The 20,071-nt window shown below is 45.6% G+C and overlaps 1 protein-coding gene across 2 annotated transcripts in view; it reads right to left on the bottom strand.

Annotated features, from left to right (window-relative positions):
- Positions 1 to 56: 56 nt before the first annotated feature.
- The window catches only part of OPCML (opioid binding protein/cell adhesion molecule-like), a 426,180-nt gene continuing 406,165 nt past the window's right edge, over positions 57 to 20,071 (bottom strand). The window contains exons 4-7 of one of the 2 annotated variants that reach the window (XM_005884362.2): positions 17,496 to 17,633; positions 16,986 to 17,106; positions 16,138 to 16,289; positions 57 to 693 (exon numbers count right to left, since the gene is read on the bottom strand). In XM_005884362.2, coding sequence (XP_005884424.1) covers positions 593 to 693; positions 16,138 to 16,289; positions 16,986 to 17,106; positions 17,496 to 17,633 — 512 coding nt within the window. In that variant the 3' untranslated portion in view covers positions 57 to 592. The remainder of the gene's footprint in view (positions 694 to 16,137; positions 16,290 to 16,985; positions 17,107 to 17,495; positions 17,634 to 20,071) is intronic. The other variant, XM_005884363.2, reaches the window with a different exon arrangement.

The raw sequence follows: 20,071 nt of genomic DNA, 5'->3' as shown, positions 1-20,071 counted from the left end.
ATATATATATATCTTGAGATAACTTTCCAGAAAGAAAGGATGTGAACCCTAATGTAATTAGATAATAATAAACATGGAGAGAGGGATATGTACATTGTAATCAGGAAAATGATCCAAAGCTTAAAATACACAGATAATAGGACACTTGGATATAACTCTTGCTGTGCACTACATTATAAGTCAAGTTGTGTCTTCAGGGTGTTTATCACGAGGCACGGTTTTGCCCAAATGGAGCTCATGTTTTGGTATGTGGGACAGGAGAGGTTGGTGGTGATGATGATGGGGAGGGAAGCAGAGAAAAGGAAAGAACCCAGGGAGCAGGAACAGATTCCATTTTGGGACACACCAGTGAATGATTAGCCTACACACGGTAGAACCCTGCCCTCCCCTCCCCCAACCCCACTCATTGCAACTGGGAAAAAAAAAGTCAAATGAACAAACAAAACTGAAGAATAAAAATTTTAAAAAATCAAGAGAGAATATCAGAAACAAAGAAACAAAAAGAAGCCCAAACTGGTTTGCCCTCCGCAGTGTAGATTAAAGTCTGTGATATGGAGAAGCAGGCGTTGCTCAGAGAACCTATGGTTTCTTATCAAAACTTGATGAAGAAGTGGGCAAAGAGGGTCCCTGATAGCCAGAGACAAGCCAGCGCTCTAGAGGCCGAGTTTACACCATCAATGACTGCTCCAGGCCCTGTGTAGGGGAAAGAGAGACAGAGCCATTAGCATGCACCCAAAGGTACCATACTTATTGCTGAGCAAATATATAGACATGCTTCTCTGTAAGCATTCCCCCACCTCTCACTTCCACCACTGACCCTTCTAAGTCTGGACAAATGGAAAGTGCCATGGGGCGTATTTAGAAACTCAAAGGGGCAAATCAGTGGGATGCCTTGACCACTATAGCCTGCTCTGAAAGATGGGGTTTAAAAAAAAGTGGGGGATGGAGGGAGGTAATGACAGTAAGTTAGGCCTATGGGCTAAAAAGTTAAGGCTGCAAGACAGGGCTAAATGGTATGGCAGGACCCGATGGCCATTTCATAAATATTACCACTAATTGTGTTCTGTCTTTGGAGATAGAATCCTGGTCAGACAGGGATGCAGGAGAGAGAAATGGGGTGCAGGAAAGAGTCCAGAGCAGAGAGAACGGGGAGGGGGCTGGGGGCTTGGGAGGAAGAGAAACATCTTGTGAGCAACAAGTATGTAGGTGTGGATGTGGCCAACATTTCATCCCGTGTAACTTGGTATTGTGGAGGTTCCTCCTGAAGTAGTTGAGGAAGAATACTCAAGAGTTTTAAAGAGGAGGATTGGGTTTATCCCATCAGTCCATGGTGCCTCTTCAAAAGGAACAAAGAAGACTCAACCTGTCGTGTCCTAACTGCCAGCTAATGATGCAGCCTGAAGCAATTGTACCTGCAGCTCTTTCTTTCTTCTTCCCTCCGTCTGACCCATCTTCACACAGCCCTCCTGAGTCACTCACATTCCATTGAACAAGACTATAGAATCACACATGCTATCCATTTCCTTTCATCTGTTGTCCTTGAGAAGAAAGACCAGGGAATGGAATTATCCTGGCCTATTCAAAGGGCCCAGGGCAGATGTGTCTGTGGCTAACTCTGCCTCTGTGCTCCTCCATCACCTTTATTGGGAAACCACAGGAATTTAGGGTCATAATTAAGACAGGCAGCTAGCAAGCAGAGAGTATTCCAGGGAAAGCAAAAGCAAGTACAAGCCAAGGGATTAGAAGCCATCAATAGACATTCCTATGAAGCCTGTGACAAAGGGAAGGAGTTGCAAGCAAGACAAGCATGCCTCCTCTTCCTTTTCCAGCCAGGACTACACTGCCTTTTTAGAAGTAAATTGGGTTATCAGAAATGAGCGTGGCTACTTTAAAACGCAGAGGTGGCACAGGGGCTGCTCAGATAGGGCCCAATCATTTGGCTTGTTTGTCAACCTAATGGTGTGGATCTGTGCCTGCCTGGGAAGGGACTGATGCTGACCTTTGCTTGAGAAAGTATAGGTATCTCATTACAGCAGAGAGCATTCAACTGTTCCATCTTCAGGGATTTCAACATGGACAACTTTTCTTCCTCTGATTTACAATGTACATAATTCTCTTATTGGCTAAAAAATTCATTTTTATATGATATTTTGAGAGTCTGGCTCATATTTCTCTGCAGTTTTTTTTTAATAGAGTATCCATAGACAAGGGCAGGATAATGTCTCTAGCTCAGGGCTACAATCTCCATGGAGGCTCCATATATATTTATGGAAAGTAGCCTGACTCTGGGTCCTCCATCAGTCCAGATATATAACCTGAGGAAGCATACTGGCCTACTGAGTTGGAAAATGTCCAAGTTAAAGTTCAAGGTAATTTTCTATATTGTCTTCTGGAAAAAAAGAGAATAATTTAGATGTTTAAAATGAGTTTATAAGAAAATGAACAATGCATATTTATAAAACCCATATGTTTCTTTAAATGTCTAACCAATGTGCTGTCCACCTGTGCCTTTATTTAATTCATTGTGTTGATATTAACTTAAGAAACAGTTGAAGCTCTAAAAGCTCTACCTTAGAGGGACAGAAGTCTTAGTGTAGGGATAACTTTATTCCAACTTCTACAGTGGACTTTAGCATTTCGGTGATGTCATGATACAGGACAAGGTTGCATATCGCTAAACAGAGAAGAGAAGTTACATATATAAGAAAGCAAAGCATAAAAAGGTGAAGTATAGAGAGAAAAGAAGGTGGCATCATAAAGAGCAACGAGTGTCTGTCATGGGATATGGGTTGCCATCGATGTTCAGTGCTGATCAAGCAGGGGTTACAGCCACAGTTGAGCTTTAGTTGAGTGTTCCAAAGAGTGGGAGCCATGAAGGTGACTTCATGGATATAGAGGGTGCACAGTTTGCTTTGGATCACAATAGTGACAAGTATGATTCTAAATGGTAAACATACATGAGCTCATTTAATCTTTACAAAACCCACTGAGCTATGTACCATTGACATTCCCATGATATTAATGGGGAAACTGAAGAACAGAGCCGTTAAGTACTTTAACTATGGTTACACAACTTATACACCCAGAGCTGGGTTAGAATTGAGTTACTCTGTGGACAGAGTCTGAGCCCTTGATTATTTTTTTTAATGTATTTTATTGATTTTTTTACAGAGAGGAAGGGAGAGGGATAGAGAGTTAGAAACATCGATGAGAGAGAAACATCGATCAGCTGCCTCCTGCACACCCCCTACTGGGGATGTGCCCAAAACCAAGGTACATGCCCTTGACTGGAATCGAACCCAGGCCCTTGAGTCCGCAGGCTGACGCTCTATCCACTGAGCCAAACTGGCTAGGGCTGAGCCCTTGATTATTACAACTCTACTTCCTCTCTATGGATAACAATACTTTTGCCCTTTTTCCAGGGACCAGAGCATCATGTGGTGAGAGGAACAATGGACTGAGAATCTGGAAATCCAATTTCTCATGTGACTCTACCATTCCCTAGCTGAGTGACGTCCTTTTTCTGGTCTTGGTTCTCCCACATGCGTAGTAAAAGGAGGTTGGAATTGATGACATCTAAGACCCTTCTTCTATTTGCATTCTGAGTTATTGCATTAATAGAAACCCTACATCTGGTGCTAGAATGGACAGCTGGTGAGCAGCCAGATGGCCTTTTCCAGTTGATACAAAAGTCATCACCATTCTGTCTTTATCACAATACCTTGAGATAGCAACAGAGAACCAAACATTACTAGACCCCAAGATTTTCTTTCCAATGGCCTCATTTTCTGTACAGCTTCAAGGTCAATGAGCCCTGGTTTATAGTATATAATATGGCAGTTTACTGCCAACCAAACTCTCAGTTTGTCATTGAGAACGTGGGCGAAACACTGAGTTTATGGTCAATGAGCAATGACTGAGCTATTCTGGCCAAGGAGTTAATCTAAGCCAGCATGATGGAGATTAAAACTAGCATTGCTTTCCTCATACAGATCCTGGACACATTGGAGATTTGGCAGGTGGGCCAATACCAGTGTCATGGGGGCTCTACAGGAGGGCTCTCAGGCTCTGTCCAAAGCAAGAGGAGAGTGGTTCACATCAGTGTACCACTTAAGAAACAGTTGAAGCTCTAAAAGCTCTATTCTAGAAAGACAGAAGTCTTAGTGTAGGAATAACTTTATTCCAACTTTAGCATTTCACTCCCTAGATTGGAGAAATGTGGGACAAAAGCCATGGCCAATGAACTGATTCTTGAATTGCATCTGTACAGTAACCCTGATTCTACTGGAAGTGAAGAAAGCATCCGGGTTGCATCTCTCCCATCCGGCCTCTATGCTCAGGCCACTCCCATGATGAGGCAAATCCTTCCTTGTGTTGTAATAGTGAAGTGATGCATTGCTGCTGCTTAACTATTTGGTGTGGCGGCATGACCACGCAGCCTCACTTCTGGTTCCTCAGGCTGGTAGGAGGCTTTGCAAACCTTAGCTCAAAGAATCTGTCACAGGGGAGAGGGTGACACCGGAAGGACTCTTCCCCTGGTCTGAACACACGTCTTCAGATGTCAAGGTGAAGGTTCTTTCCCATGCCGTCATTTGTTCAGATCCCAGTTCCACAAACTTCTCCAGGCAGTGGGTACCCGAGATAATACCAGTTTTAATTCCAACAAACTGGGTAAGAAATTCAAATGGTGTTTTTATTCTTATTATTGTATTTACATTTTCAAATGGAAATAGGGAAGAAGATAAAGAAAGGTAGGTCTTATGACAAACTTAGAATCCAGAAATTAAATAGGTAAGGCAGATTTTCAATGCTTTAAACCCAAATTGGCCTGACTCCAAAATTATCAGCATTAGTTTTCAACTATGTGTTTGTTCTTCTACAGAAAACTAACCCTGAGGTACACCTGGATAAAGGACAAGTGTTTGAAGAAAAGATGGGACTGAAATAAAGACTAAAGAGCAGGGCCCAGGGATGCAGAGGTGGAGCAGATGTCTTCCAGGGCCTTGAGAAAGGCTTTCTGGGCCTCTGCACAGCCCTCCCTTGGCCTCACTGCCTTGTCTCTGTGGCCCTAAACATCCTTTGAGGTGAATCGCTGACCACTGCAAAAGTGCAACCAATCCTGACAGCTTTGGAGTCAGGCCAATTTGGGTTTAAATCCTGTCTCTATGGCTTGCCAGCTAAGTGATCTTCACGTACTCTCAGTTTGTCATTGAGAACGTGGGTGAAACACTGAGTTTATAGGATAACTAACAGAATTGAGTCATGTGTCTAGTGCCTGGGTCAAAGGAAACATGCGACCCTGGCAACTGCTGCTCTGGTGGTTCCACACCCCCTACCTTCTACGTGGATGTTTTCCAAGTACATTAAACCTGAGGTCAGATTTTGGTGAGTGAGGGAGTGAGGAGTTGAGATGGGTGAGATGGGGGGAGTGGTGTTGAGAGAGGTCATTGGGGTGGGGGGCACTGAGCAGGGAAAATGGGAGAGGTCCAAAGCCAAGCTCTGTGGCAAGGTCCAAGGGCAAAGGATCAGTCTACAAGGGCAATGGAAAGTCACCACTGTTCACTCAACAGGTGTTGTTGGGAGCCGGCCATGGGCCAGGCTCTGTTTTCAGAGAGAAAGGTAAACACCAGCTCTGCCTTTACAAAGCTTGTGGTCCAGTGGGACTCTGAATATTCTCTGTGCTAGTCTAAAGCTAAATCAGTAAACACATGAACAAAATGAATAAATATATATTTAAATCCTCATAGATTCTGAGAAGAAAACATTTGGAACAAATAGGTTATCATCTCTTTCATCTCATGAATAGCCTTCCTTCTGGATGATCTTGAAAAGACAGAATTCAAGAATTAGAGAGAACTGAACTTGAATTCTGACTCTGTTCCTCTCTACTAGGATGACTTTGGACAAGACAGTCACCTTCCCTGAATCAGTTATTATTTTTTAATGTATGAAATGGAGAGGGGATAGTTTCCCCTACTCTTGCAATGCTGCTCAGAGGATTAGTTTAAATGCTGTGTGAGATCACTGAGTATAAATAAAAGATGAATAAATATTAAGTAAATTAGAACCAGAAGAGGAATAATTGCTGATCCCTCAAATAGCATCTTTTGTGGGGATCATGCTTTAAGTGAAGAGACCTTGTGGAATACTAGGTTCTCAAGGATAATTGTCACACACCAGCTGGCAGCAAACTAGGCATGGCCAGCAAGCAGTGCCCTGGCCCCTCCTGAAATGATGCCAGGAGGCTGCCAACCACAGAGAAGAGCTTCCCAAGGAGGCTAGTCCTTTTGAGGAAGGGAATTTAGATGCCCAACTCTTGGCAAATGCCACATGTAAAGAATCTTTATTTATGGTTAACAAGAATTTAATTTAGTTACAATGGCTCTTACAAATATCAGGTTTAATTAAATATTTTTCAGGGATAAATTGAAACTAAGAACATGTAATTATGCCCTTTTCCCCCAGGAGGCTGCCAACCACAGAGAAGAGCTTCCCAAGGAGGCTAGTCCTTTTGAGGAAGGGAATTTAGATGCCCAACTCTTGGAAAATGCCACATGTAAAGAATCTTTATTTATGGTTAACAATAATTTAATTTAGTTACAATGGCTCTTATAAATATCAGGTTTAATGAAATATTTTTCAGGGATAAATTGAAAGTAAGAACATGTAATTATGCCCTTTCCCCTCACTCTAGTCCCTCAGTCTTCACCCATTTCAATGCTAAACATGAACTGTTTTCTTCAAGCCTGAAGCTGAATAGCTTTGAAAAGCTTAAATGATGTTGCAAAGCCACCAAACAAACTGTGAGTGTCAACAATGACAACAGCAAAATACCTTGGGGACATATATGCAGACAAAAACAAGTTAGTCTTCAGCACACAGAAAGAAGAGACAGAGAACCTTAGAAATGATCGTGAGATAAATTTCAGAAATTGTAAATGGAATAGTGGTCAACTGGTGTGTCCACTCTGAACCAGAAGGAAGGTGTTATGGCCACAAGGGAAAGTCAAGGGTGGAGGGAAACAACTACATTAAGAAATAAATGATCGTGAGATAAATTTCAGAAATTGTAAATGGAATAATGGTCAACTGGTGTGTCCACTCTGGACCAGAAGGAAGGTGTTATGGCCACAAGGGAAAGTCAGGGGCAGCTGCGGGGGGACAACTACATTAAGAAATAAACAGCCCTAGCCGGTTTTGCTCAGTGGATAGAGTGCCGGCCAGTGGACCAAAGGGCCCTGGGTTCAATTCCAGCCAAGGGCATATGCCTCGGTTGCAGGCTCCTTCCCAGTCTGGGCCTTGGTTGGGGCCATGCAGGAGGCAACCAATCCATGTGTTTCTCTCACATTAATATCTCTCTCTGTCTTTCCCTCTTTCTTCCGCTCTCCCTAAAAATCGATGGAAAATTATTATGGAGGATTAACAACAACAACAAAATAAACAAACAAATAAAATAAAGTCCACTTTGGAGAGGCTACCTACTTCGTTAAATTACATAAACTAAGCATTTGATATTTAAAAAGCAAATTTGTGCACTTAACATTGAATTAACCTGCAGGTCTGGCTTCCGGAGCCAGGTTTGCTGCTGCAGTCACAGGGGGGAGGGGGCAGGAAGGGAGGCTGATCACCCTCCCTCTGCAGGAGCAGGAGTTGGAAACCAAGTGCCCAAACTCAGCACGGAGTTCCCAGAAAATTGCACAAGCTTCCTGATGAGGTCCTGCCTCGTCCGAGGTTCGGAAGCTTAGAAATTAAGTGTCCATTACGGGCGATGCAGGTGTTGAAATGTGTCACCACCCTTCCTTTCCATGATTGCAATAAACACATGGCATGGCTCTTTAGCAACAGTGGGCTGCAGAGCTGTCAACCTACTAAAATAGCAGGTGGTAGTGTGATCGCATTTAAAGAAGAAAAAGAAAAGAATCCCGCAGGCACCTGCACCGGGTGGTAGCACAGTGAGATCAAAGAAGGATCGGAAGTCTCCGAAGAGAGAGTTTTGTTCTGAAATGGGGATAGTTTTCTAAGTCTGACTATGAACTCGGTGACCTTCCTAATGAGACACCGAAAGGATAAGGATGTTCTTGGTGATTAAAAGAGGAGCCGGGAAATCTAATTAAGGGATGTGTGCGTTACCCTTGTGGATGAAACATAAACCTATTTTCAGCTGCTGAAGGCGCAGCGTCCCCCTTCCAAGGGGGCTTCCCTGCCATTGTCTGTAATTACAGCGCAGCGCGGTGCTGTTTTCCAGGGGAGGTTAGCTGGGCTCTGGTGGGTGAGGACCAGCAGATGAGCAGCACACACGGGCAGCCATCTTTGTGTTGTTCTCTCTAGCACGCCCGGTTCTGTGCTAACCACAGAGACACACGTTTAAGTTCCCGGCAGAAGTGAATGCAAATCTGTCAGCTCATCACAAACCTGAAAGAGGCGAGACCGTGGTCCATGCCGAACCATAGGCTGTGGCGCGTGTGCTGACATCAGCACAGCCTGGCTGCTCCCTGTTAAATTCTAAACGCTCAGGCTAATCGCCAGATGTCAGTGATTCGGGCGGGGGGCAGGGGTGCGGGGGAGCCACGAGGAACCTCATCAGAAACGAAATGTGAAAGGTCTGCATTTTTTCCCCCCCTAATATGTTGACATTTTGCAGGTTTGGGAAAATACAAATGATAATGCTGCTGTCATCGGCCAAAAGCAATGGTGTTTCTCTCTGACTCATCTCCTCCCACCTGGATTTAAATTGAGGATTTGGAAAATAAAAATCATATACGTTATCAGCAGGAAGTGGACCAATCTGTGCAGCTTTTGATGGCTCTGCAAGAAGAAATCCTTTGGTGAACATCTTTCTAAACAGTGAACTGGGATGTCTAAGATAGTTTTGCTCACAAGAAAAACCCACAGGGGGAGGGAGAGAACCCTAGATTTCAAATTAGAACTAAGAGGCTGGAAAGCAAAGGGAAGGTGTCAGAGAAATAATGCTTTGCCTTCCCTTGGGGGGGGGGGGGCAACAAATCCTTTTGAGCACTTGGCTTTTCTTTGGTTAGTGAAGCGGTTCATACTGTATACAGGCTGCAATGGATGCCTCATTGACTGGAAGATATATTTATTAATTCAGCAAATGTTTACTAGGCAAGAACCATTGCAAGATACAGCCCAATATTCTTTCTTTTTTTAATATGTTTTTGATTTCAGAGAGGGAGGGAGAGAGAGAGAAACATCAATGACGTCGCTGCAGATTTTGATGAAACAGGTCTGCGGCAAGGCCCATAACTTGCACTCTTAAAACACCCGGAGTGAGTCTAGCGCAGGCTCAGAGAGTGCTTGGTAAGGTGCTGGAAGACATGGATGGGGCCCTTCTGCTCAGTCATACTGAGCCTGGGCAGGCCTATGGGGAAGGTGGGGAAGGAGCTAGAATCAGACTAAGACAGAATGGGAAGAAGCAAGTCACCATCTGCTCATGTCCCAGAAGCCAGGAGTGGAATGTTGGGGGCCCATGGGGGGCCCGGAGCTGGGAGGAGGCTGGATGCTCTGAGGGAACAGCACTGCTAGGAGGAGGTGTGAAAGGCACTGGGAGGAGGTGGAGACACCACCACTGACCCTCCCTTTTGGGGGATTGGAGGGAAAGGGAAAAGGCAATAGAGGGTGGTTCATGGTTGGCATGCTCAGGGGAATCCTCACACTCCTCAGCCCAGTCCTCAGGCATCACCTGGAGCCATTTAGGGGAAAGGTGTGGTTGTTTGGACACCTCAATACAGGAGGGGGCAGGAGTATGTCGGGGAGGTGGGCGGTACAAAGGCAGGGACTTAAGCGCTCTGCCTACAAGGACCATGGGGTGCACGGGGAGGGCAGCAAAGGGTGGGAGAGGAGAGGAGCTGGTCACTGCTGCTTTTAGCTGGAGAAAATCCCATTGGAAGAGCCAGCCTGGTATGTGTATTGATTCTGGAGGAATGGCCATTGGCCAAAAAAAATGGAGACTCTGTCTTCAGGGTTCCCAGGGGTTGGGGGGACACTGAGGTCGGCTGCAGCTTACTAGTAGCTGCTCGGAGGGGCTGAGGCTTTGCCGCAGGAAAGAATGCAGAGCCCAGATGTTGCCTTCACTGGAGTCTTTTGCCATTTTCATTCGCAAGGACAGGATTGCTCTGAGTTGTCCCCTATTCCTGATACTTAACTCTTAATGTAACTAATTTGTACCGCTACGATTTCACAGATAAAAAGTGAGAAATCTGTTTTCCTCTCTGCAGCGACGCCCTCCTTCCTGGCTTTGTTTGCATTCCCTGCCCCTCTGCCTGCTGGTTCCAGTAATCCGAGCATTTATATGGCTCATTAAGCGCGTCGCACTCTCTGCAGCGCGGATGTAAGGATGTAATCAGGGTCGGAATCTGCCCTCTTTGCACTCTAAGGACAGGGCGGCGGGGCCTCTTGTTCAAGACTCAGTGGCGGCAACATGAGTTGGCAAGACCAGAGAAAGGGAAGGGCTTCTGGGAGGGAAGAGCAGTGGGAAGCAAGCTGAGCTTGGCTGGCAGGACCTCAAGGTGCCAGGCTCAGGTGGGCCTTCAGCGGCTGCACCCACTCAGTACAGCTGACGTAGACTTAGAGCAGGCCTCCTCGCAGTAACACAGGGTACTTGCCACCATGTCTGTGGGTAGGGATGCTAGGTTTTGGAGATCTGTTGCTCACCCTATATTTTCATTTCAGAACAGAGACTTAGAAAGCTGAGCATAAGCTGGGAGTCCCTCTTTTCCTGTTATATTTTATAGACAACCATGGAGCAGAGGGAGTCAGAGCTTGTCTGTAGCAAAGTGGGGACCAGAACCCAGTTTTCCTTGCTCCTGGTACTGGTCTCTTCTCTACATTCTGCTGCTTTTTCAGTCCCTGCAGTTGCCTGGGGCTCAAGAAAGTACATAAACTAAAACGCCACTTTGAGTTGGCACACTGCCCGTGTGACCTAGCCCATCTGTGTGGCTTTTGAAGGGACAGTAATTGGTGTGTGAGAAACAAACTTCTCAGATGGAGGCCAAGCACTGATCCACCCATGGGTGTCTCCCACCTACCAATGTGCCTGTCACAGTTTACCTAGTCACTTCCTGTTTCAACCCACTCACCACCCCACTGTCCCCATTGTCTTTGTCTTCTCTGAATTGGCTCTTATCCCATCTTCCTTTGTTCTCTGCATGCAGGTAGGACATGTATGGGAGATGTGTCTGTGTGAGAATTCTGTTAGGAGAAAGTGTTATCTAGCTTCATGATGCACAGTCAGAGGGACTCCAAAAATGAAACTTATAGTCCTCAAGTGCAAACGCCAGTGCATGCCTGGGAATATGGTGTGTGTGTGTGTGTGTGTGTGTGTGTGTGTGTGTGTGTGTGTGGTATGTGTATATGTGTATATGGGTTGTAAATGTAAAAATGTTCTTTAAAATAATGGGCTTAGATTTAGGAAGAAGAAGGGAGATTTGAGTGTGCGAAATAGGTGCAAACAGGCTGATTGTTTATATGGTTCTACCCAGAAGGTGATCCGCCAAAATCTGTGATGCATTGCCAAGCAGTGTGAGTTGTAATGAAATAGAAAGAGCTGAGACGCTGGAACCAGACACATGGGCTTACTTCCAGCTCAAGCACTTTGAAGCCAGTGTGAGTTGAATAATCTGCCTAACCTATCAAATTTTTCCTCTGTAAAGGCGGGAGAAATATAGTATTTACTTCCTAGAGTCTTTAAATGAGGTAAAGCATGGAGAACATTCAGCCCAGTGGCCTCTGTAGGTGGTAAGTAATAAGTAATATTTTGCACAATCAGGGGGACATTGAGGACTAGAAACAGCATTCATGGACATCAGAAAGGGTCTGTGAACTGGACAACATCCCTTTCATTTGGTGTTGAAGCGATTGCCACTCAGGCAGAGTATCAGAGAATTCATCTTTGTGGGCACCATGCAAAACATCTTATCCAAACGCTTTCACTGATGAAAAACCCAGAGTGCACCAAATTGATTTCCCAAAACCATTCAGAGTGAGCAGCCGAACCTGGCTCCAAGGAGGCTCCGACTCCTAGGCCCTATTCTGTTGTCACATTTCATTCCTGAGCTGAACTCCTATCCCTGGTATCACCAACCCAACCCTCCAGTCTCTGCATATATTCATTCATTCATTCATTCAACACAAATTTCCTGACCGGCTACTGTGTTAGGTTTTAAGGATCAATCCAGACATGGTCCCTATGTTCATGGAGCACATAGGCGGAAGCAGAAAAAAGTCTTTGATAAAAGAAATGAAGTGAATGGAACAAAATATCATTGCAACTAGAAGGTGAAGTCTATAGACTTAGGTATCTCTCTGTGTGACTGTTGCATCCTCATCACTCTGAGAAGCTGGCTCATGGCTGGTCCTGAGGAACATTAGTTGAGCGAAGGCTGGCGAGTGCACTGTGTTAGTGCAGCATGTAGAAGTGTGACAGGGAGTGTGCATAATGGGGGCCTGACCTCCCCTCCGAGGTCAGGAAAGGCTGCCTTCAGGAAGGGATGCTGAAAGGGGAGTGGACACTAACTGGATGAAGCGAGATACAGCGAGTGATGGTGCGGGAAGTGAAAGTGGACAGGAAGCCCTGGAGGAGTGGAAAGCACAATCCCAGCAGATCAATACGCCTGGCAGCCATATCAAGAGCAACAGTGATAAGATGGATCACGGAAAACACTGGCAAATGCCAGCGAGAACTACAGAACCTTCTCTTTATACAACAGTCTTTAGCCTGGCATACCTCTGTGAGCAGCATCATATTATTGACGATTCACAAGGACAGGCCAGGAAGTACTGTTCCAACTTTAGCAGAGTAACTGAGGTCTATCGTCTTTGTGTGTTGTCAAAGGCATATATCTAAACATGTGTGGGGCTCTCTCCATATGTACGACCTTATTTGGCACTCTCACCAGCCTTTAAAGGCAGGTATTAAGATCCTGATTCCATACACGGGGAAAGTGAGGCTCGGCAAGGTTAACTAGCTGGAACGTGACTGGCCAAGTTGGGATATAAAGCTATGTCTTTCCTAGTGTCTGAATTGTACCTCCTCCCTCTCCTCAACTCATATGTTGAAGCCATATGTCTCCAGTGTGTATTTGGAGATTGAAACTATAAAAAAAATAATTAAGATTCAATGAGGTTAAAAGGGTAGGGCCCTCATTCATCAGAGTTATTGTCCTAATAAGAAGACACACCAGAGAGCAATCATCTCTCTCTCCCCCACTCTTTCCCTCTCTCTCATCTTCTTTTCCTCTCTCTGATCCTCTTTTCTCTTTCCCTTTCTTCCTTTCCCCCTTTCTCCCTCCTCCCCTTTCTCTCTCCCCCTCTCTCCATCTCTATATCTACCTCTATCTCTCTCCACAGATGCTCACAAGAAAGTCATGTGAGGACAAAGTAGCCATCTAAAAGGCCTCTTTCCCACTCTCTCATCTTCTTTTCCTCTCTCTGATCCTCTTTTCTCTTTCCCTTTCTTCCTTTCCCCCTTTCTCCCTCCTCCCCTTTCTTCTCCCCCTCTCTCCATCTCTATATCCACCTCTATCTCTCTCCACAGATGCTCACAAGCAAGTCATGTGAGGACAAAGTAGCCATCTAAAAGGTAGGAAGAGAGCCCTCATCAAAAACAGTTTTGGCCTCCAGAACTCTGAGAAAATAAATTTATGTTGTTTAAGGCATTGGCCTATGATATTTTGTTATGGCAGCCCTAGCAAATTTGATATAGTCTTGATGTATATCTGCTGCTGTTATCTGCTATGACACACCTCTTTCCTTAGTTCATGATGAAGAGGGACAAGATCCTGGATCATCTAGTGGTCAGACCTAGGCTGCTTCTGTTGGCTCTACTCCGTGGTGGGCAAACCACAGCTTGTGAGCCATATGCGGCTCTTTGGCCCCTTGAGTGTGGCTCTTCCACAAAATACTACTTGGGGGCATGCACAGGCAGGAAGAGAGCCCTCATCAAAAACAGTTTTGGCCTCCAGAACTCTGAGAAAATAAATTTATGTTGTTTAAGGCATTGGCCTATGATATTTTGTTATGGCAGCCCTAGCAAATTGATATAGTCTTGATGTATATCTGCTGTTGTTATCTGCTATGATATACCTCTTTCCTTAGTTCATGATAAAAGAGCCGCATGTGGCTTGCAAGCCGTGGTTTGCCGAACCGCAGTTTGCCGACCACTGGCCCTACTTCCTGTCACTGACACCACTAACTGAGGGGGTGATAGCAGGGTAGGTGGCTGAGCACTCTAACCCCACCCTTTCCTCGTGGTTTTCTCAAGACCAAGGATGGACAGTCATAGACCTCAAGGTGTGGGCGGAGCGAGTGGCTTGTGACTGTCCTAGATCCAGCGGTGTGGAAAGACATTCACAGAGTGCTTCCGGGTCTGGGCAAGTCAAAAGTTAGCACTTTTTATATGACTGAGAGTGATCATATTAAAGGAGGGCTGTGAGGCTCTGCCTCTGCAGGCAGAGCTGAGTACCACCTGCTGCTTCATCTAAATGCCTCACTCTTTCTCGCTAGCCTCTGGGTAAACATCAGCATCTGCTGAAGGGCCCAGTGTGGATTCACTAGCTAAGTGTACCTCAGTGTTGCTTAACCTCTTTCTTCCTCCTTGTCACTCATGTTTAAAATGGGGTTAATAACCTGTCTGCGCAGCACTAACATGATGTCTGGAAATCAGTAGATATTTTTATTATTATTAATGACTCCAAGCACTTCTACTTTACAATGAAGGTTTTAGAATTAAGTCTTTAGCCCTTTTTGCCTTGGGCTGAAAGTATAAAACATTCCTACGAAGGTGACTTCCCCATGGAAACAATAATCTGATAATCCATTTGGTCTCTGGGCTGGCTTCCTCTTGGTGTTGCTGTGTATAGAAATAGCAGAATGGTCATCCTTTTTAAAGGCCACCAAGTAGAAGGGTTTTTTTTGTTTTTTGGGGGTTTTTTTTTTGGGGGGGGGGGGGGGCAGGACCCTTTCCCTGAAACATATAATGGCATTTCATATGTGTACATGTAAAAGCCATCTCGGTCTACATGCCTGCCACTTAAACTGTACAAACCAAATCCCTAAAGTCTATCTAAGGATAAATCAACCAGGGAGGTGGAGCAGGCAAGCCTGTCTCTGAAGTAGGCTCAAGTTCAAACGCATAGGCATTCAGGCAGGCAGAGGAAGGAAGGAACATGCGGTACCCACCTGCCACTGCTGATGAGGGGCTTATTTCTAAGACACACACAGCACAATGCACACACCATGCAGAGAGAAAACAAAAGACATAGATCACACATTTCAGATGGTTGGTGGACGCCGTTTAGTCAATGTCAATGCCGAAAGCTTTTGCAGTGTCGGATGGGCACGTGGGAAAATGAAAACCTTTTCGTTCTACTCACCAGATGCTTCCCTCCAACCACATCTCAGCAAATCAACAAATACAGACACACAAGAAATCTCACAACAAGCTGGCCCTGGTCCTTGGTGTGAAACGTGGCACAAAGGAGATGGACACGGCAGTGTGGGAAGATTTAGTGAGAGAAGGACAGGGCTTCCAAGGGAGGCCGCCCTGGCTCTGGGGCGCTCTCCATCCATGTGGGAGAGAAAGGGCTCCAGAGAGAAAGGCTTCGACGCTCCCACTGTGGACAGAACAGTCCTCATGAGGAGGCCTCAGAGGGCTGCTCTGTTCCTTCCGATGAATGAGGACATGACACGGCAATCAACACGAGAATCATGATGGCAGCAGTTGACTTGGCTTAAAACTATAAAGCCAACCCCCCTCAAAAATCATAGACTCTTACTAGAGAAGTTACCTGAAAATTATATCTAATTTGCCTTGCAGATCTTTCCATAGCACTACAACTGAACTGTCCCCGGGTTCTGTGTTGTTATGGCAACCACCATCAGACTTGGTTCTGACTTGGGTTTACCCCTTTTGTAAGGTGCAAACCTTGCCTTTCAGTAGACCAGGGGATATAAACACCACTGTTCCACATGTGAGGAGAGTGACAGGGGGAAGCGTTTTGTATCTAAGGGTGGTGGGTTGAGCATTATGGATGGACATAGGCCAAGCAGCTCATGCCTTCCTCCCTCATGTCCCTCGAGCCCCTCACGTGGCCGAGCCCATGCGCCCAGGCTTCCCGCACTCACCATACAGTGTGATGCTGGTGTTGGTGTTCCCAAGCTTGTTTGTGGCCACACAAGTATAGTTCCCATAATCCTTTTCTGAAACATTGAAGAAAGTCAGAGTGGATATGCGCCCTTTATTCTCAATCCTCACGCCGTCCAGGCCGGTGGCTAGCCTGCAACAGAGAAGGCACTGCTGGTCTGGTTCTACAGATAGAGTAAAACAGCAGACAGAAGGTGTTGGGAGAACTAAGATACCATAGGCCAGTGGTCGGCAAACTCATTAGTCAACAGAGCCAAATATCAACAGTACAACGATTGAAATTTCTTTTGAGAGCCAAATTTTTTAAACTTAAACTATATAGGTAGGTACATTGTTATTAACTTAATTAGGGTGCTCCTAAGTCTTAGGAAGAGCCACACTCAAGGGGCCAAAGAGCCGCATGTGGCTCGAGAGCCGTGGTTTGCCGACCACGGCCATAGGCTAACCCCACAAGGAGGCCTTCCCCTTCCCAAACCCTCTTTCCTCGGACTGACTCAGTTCCTGCACCTCGAACCATAAGCACCATAGCTCCCATCAGCAGGTTAAAGAGAAGGATGCTAACATTCCAAAGGCTACATGTACTGGTTCTCATCATCAAAGACTGCCATGTGTATAGCTAAGCTCAGATTTGGAAATAAGCTCAATTCATTAGCCCATTTCCCAGCTTCCTCCTCTTTTTTTTTGTCCTTGTTTCTGGTTCTAAAGGAGCCTCTGTTATAAAGAAGGCGGTAATGCATTTTGGTTCCCCCCTTACTGCACCCCTCTCCTCCCATGTAGGAAATGCTCCGTCAGCTCTGCTCAGACAGCCCTGTTTCCATTCTCACGGTACCTGGTGTCTTCCCTGAACCACTGGAATTCAGCGGTGGGCACGGCAGATGCTTCACAGCTCAGGATGCCCTTCTGACCAACGGACACACCCATGTTCTTGGCTTTTGAGATATAGGGAGGGTCTGTGGGGAAAAGGCAAAGCGATTTCATGACATGGATAAAGGGCACATTCAGTCGCCCTGTTGACAGATGGATTTCTTTCGGCACCTTACCTTCCCAGTTAAATTACCAACTATTTTAGGGGAAAACCTTCTTGCTTGAAGATATTGCCTTACCCCAGCATCTTCTTTAGGACTTTAAACCAACTCAAAGCTATCCATTCTCCCCATTGGCTAAGAGCTGTGACAGTCACAGGAAGACTTGAATGGGGCACAGCAATCTAGTCAAGTATTTTCCTGATGGAGACAACTGGGTCTTTCAGAAAACAGCATTGCCATTACCAGCTGTTCCCCTTAGCCCCTCCTCCATCTCTCCCCCCACTCCCCGGACTCCCTGACAATGGTCAACTCACAGTTTACAGTGATTTTGACTTTCCGCACATCAGGAGCAGCCACATCGTTCAAGGCGCTGCATTCATACTCCCCCGACTGGTCACGTTTGATGTCAGAGATTTCCAGGTATTCGTCCTCACTCACAAAGCCCTGGCCTTCTGGGAGCAAAGGAGCAGACAGAGAGCAATCATGAAACTGGGAAACCAGGGACCAAGCACATGCACGTCTAGAACTGGGAGGAGGAGGGATCCGAAGCGCTGCAGAGAGGGGGTTTAGACATCAAGATTATAAAATGTCACGTTTGGTCCAAAATGATGGCATTTGAAGAAAGGACTTTTCTGCTTGAGTCTTGGATCAATGCCTTTTTGTCCAACTCACTTTAACTTTTTAGACTATTTGGTGAGAAGATATTTTTTTCTTATATGATTTGTATGAGGATAAATTAAGAGTACATGTGAAACAGGACAGCACATTACTAGAATTTGATATTTCAGAGAATTGCCCTGGTCAATAATATAACAAAGACTGTGGGAATAACTTTAGAGTATGTTAGTATGGCCACCTTCATTTTTTCACTATGTACAAATGCCTTTGAATACAGAATACAAACTACTACTTCGTGCAGAACAAATAAGTGGCCACTTAACATGTTAATACAAATAAATGCCAAACAGCCAAACAGTTTGGTTTCAAACTGTGAAGGAGAAGATAAAGTAAAGAATGAATGAATAAGAAAAGACTTTGTGACTGCTATGTAGTAGGTGTGCTATAATCTCTTGCCAACATAAACATGATAGCCCCAAATGATGGATCCGCGGTTACTAGAATGGTCTCATGGATTCAATACCCGGCTTTGTGGGGGGCATTCTGGAGGCTTAGAGGGAAACTTAAAACATTTCAGGGAAGACACTGCAGAGCATGGAGCCTCCTGGGGCTTGGGGTAGGGCCCTATCTGTAGGAATCTCAGAGTGATGGTGCTGGTCGCAGCTCTCGACTCCAACAGACATTTAATCAACCAGGTTAGTTCATATCATAATTCCTCAAGGTTCATTAGAGGGATATATATATTCATATTCCATTTTCCTTATTTTTCTTAGACTTAGAATTTCATAAAGGAGATTCTAAGATCATTCATTTCAGGGAGTCTAATAAAGATGAATATCGCCTCACTTGTTGAAATAATGCGGGGTGACCAATCTACGATTTATAAGGGTTAAACAACAACAAAATTAAACACACCAAAACGTCTTTGTAGATTCATTGCACTGTTCCTTTTCTGCAATGAATAAATGTGGCAGGATCTGGCTTCCTTGGAAGACTCTATTATTCTTTCCAAGTGCACTAGAGGGTATTTGCCACAGGTAATTCAACCCCATCGCATTCATCCAAACACATGAGCAGCCCACATGCAGGGGGCCTGACATGTGCCTCAGGCTTGGTCCCTGACCCCTCTCCTGGGAGAGAAGAGGCGAGACCATATCATGCTGCACGAAGTAGACTAGACAGATGTCGTGAAGGCCCCGATAAAGCGGGTCAATGAATACAAGTCAATGCAGGAGTGATGGCTGCTCAAAGGGAAGGGTTCCATTCACAGAAGAAGCAGGCCAGTGTGCCAGGACCCCGAGTGGTTCCCCGCATTTGGGAGTAGGACAGTTCCTGGGTCCTTCATGGGAGAAGAGAGGGAATTCATTTTCACCATCTGTAACGCCCTTTTTATGGGATGGATATGTGACAGCAGAAAGGAAGGAAGGAAGTGTTTCTTGTAAAATGGGGATCATTACGATAATGCTACCTCATTAGGTGAGAGATGAATTTGTCAAATTTGTGCTGTAAAGTGAGTGCTTCTCAGATTTTAATTTGCATATGAATTCTTCTGGGATTTAAAATATATAGAGAGAGCTCTGAATCAGTGGGCCGAGAGGGGGGCCTGGGATTCTGTATTCCTAACAAGTGTCTCCGTGCTGCGGGGCTGAGGCCCACTCTGAGCGGTGAAGCTGAAAGGCACCACCAACTGCTGCTCTAGGCTCCTCCTACTCACACACGTATAGTTACCTGGGCCTGTGAGGTGGCCAGTAGGTCAACAAGGGCCACCGAGTGCCCCCAGTGCCCAGGTCTCTGCGGAGCAGCACATCAAGAACAGGGCTCGGAGGGTCCACAGAGGTTGAGTGTCTGAAGCCCTAAAGCTAACATTCCCACCAAGTCTTTGTGGTCTTACTCCAAAACACGCATCCTGCCAACGCAGCTCCTTTGCTAAGAAATGAGAGGCGGATGTTGAAGCTCCTCCCATCGCACACCCACTGAAGGTGATAAGATGCTATTTTCTTATCCACTTTGAGTCCTGGGTGAGCTTTTAAAGCAGGACAAATCTAGGTTGCTCAGTGCCTGGAGATCTAGGAAACTGCAGGGTTTAATGCTCTCCTGCCCTCTCCAGTTCTGGTTGCAATGCACAATTCTGATTCCATGCTGCAGAGCAAGGGGCAGGGGCAACAAACGTGTTCATCCTCTTTGCTAGCTGCCAGGAAGCCAAAACCACTGACTATGGAGGCAAAGGGAGGGAAACAGGGGCACAGAGAAACACAGCAGGAGGAAGACAAAT

This window comes from Myotis brandtii, unplaced genomic scaffold (genome assembly GCF_000412655.1).
Source record: "Myotis brandtii unplaced genomic scaffold, ASM41265v1 scaffold826, whole genome shotgun sequence".
Classification (NCBI taxonomy): Eukaryota; Metazoa; Chordata; class Mammalia; order Chiroptera; family Vespertilionidae; genus Myotis; species Myotis brandtii.
The sequence above is the reverse complement of the archived record's forward strand: the minus strand, read 5'-3'. Positions and strand labels throughout refer to the sequence as shown.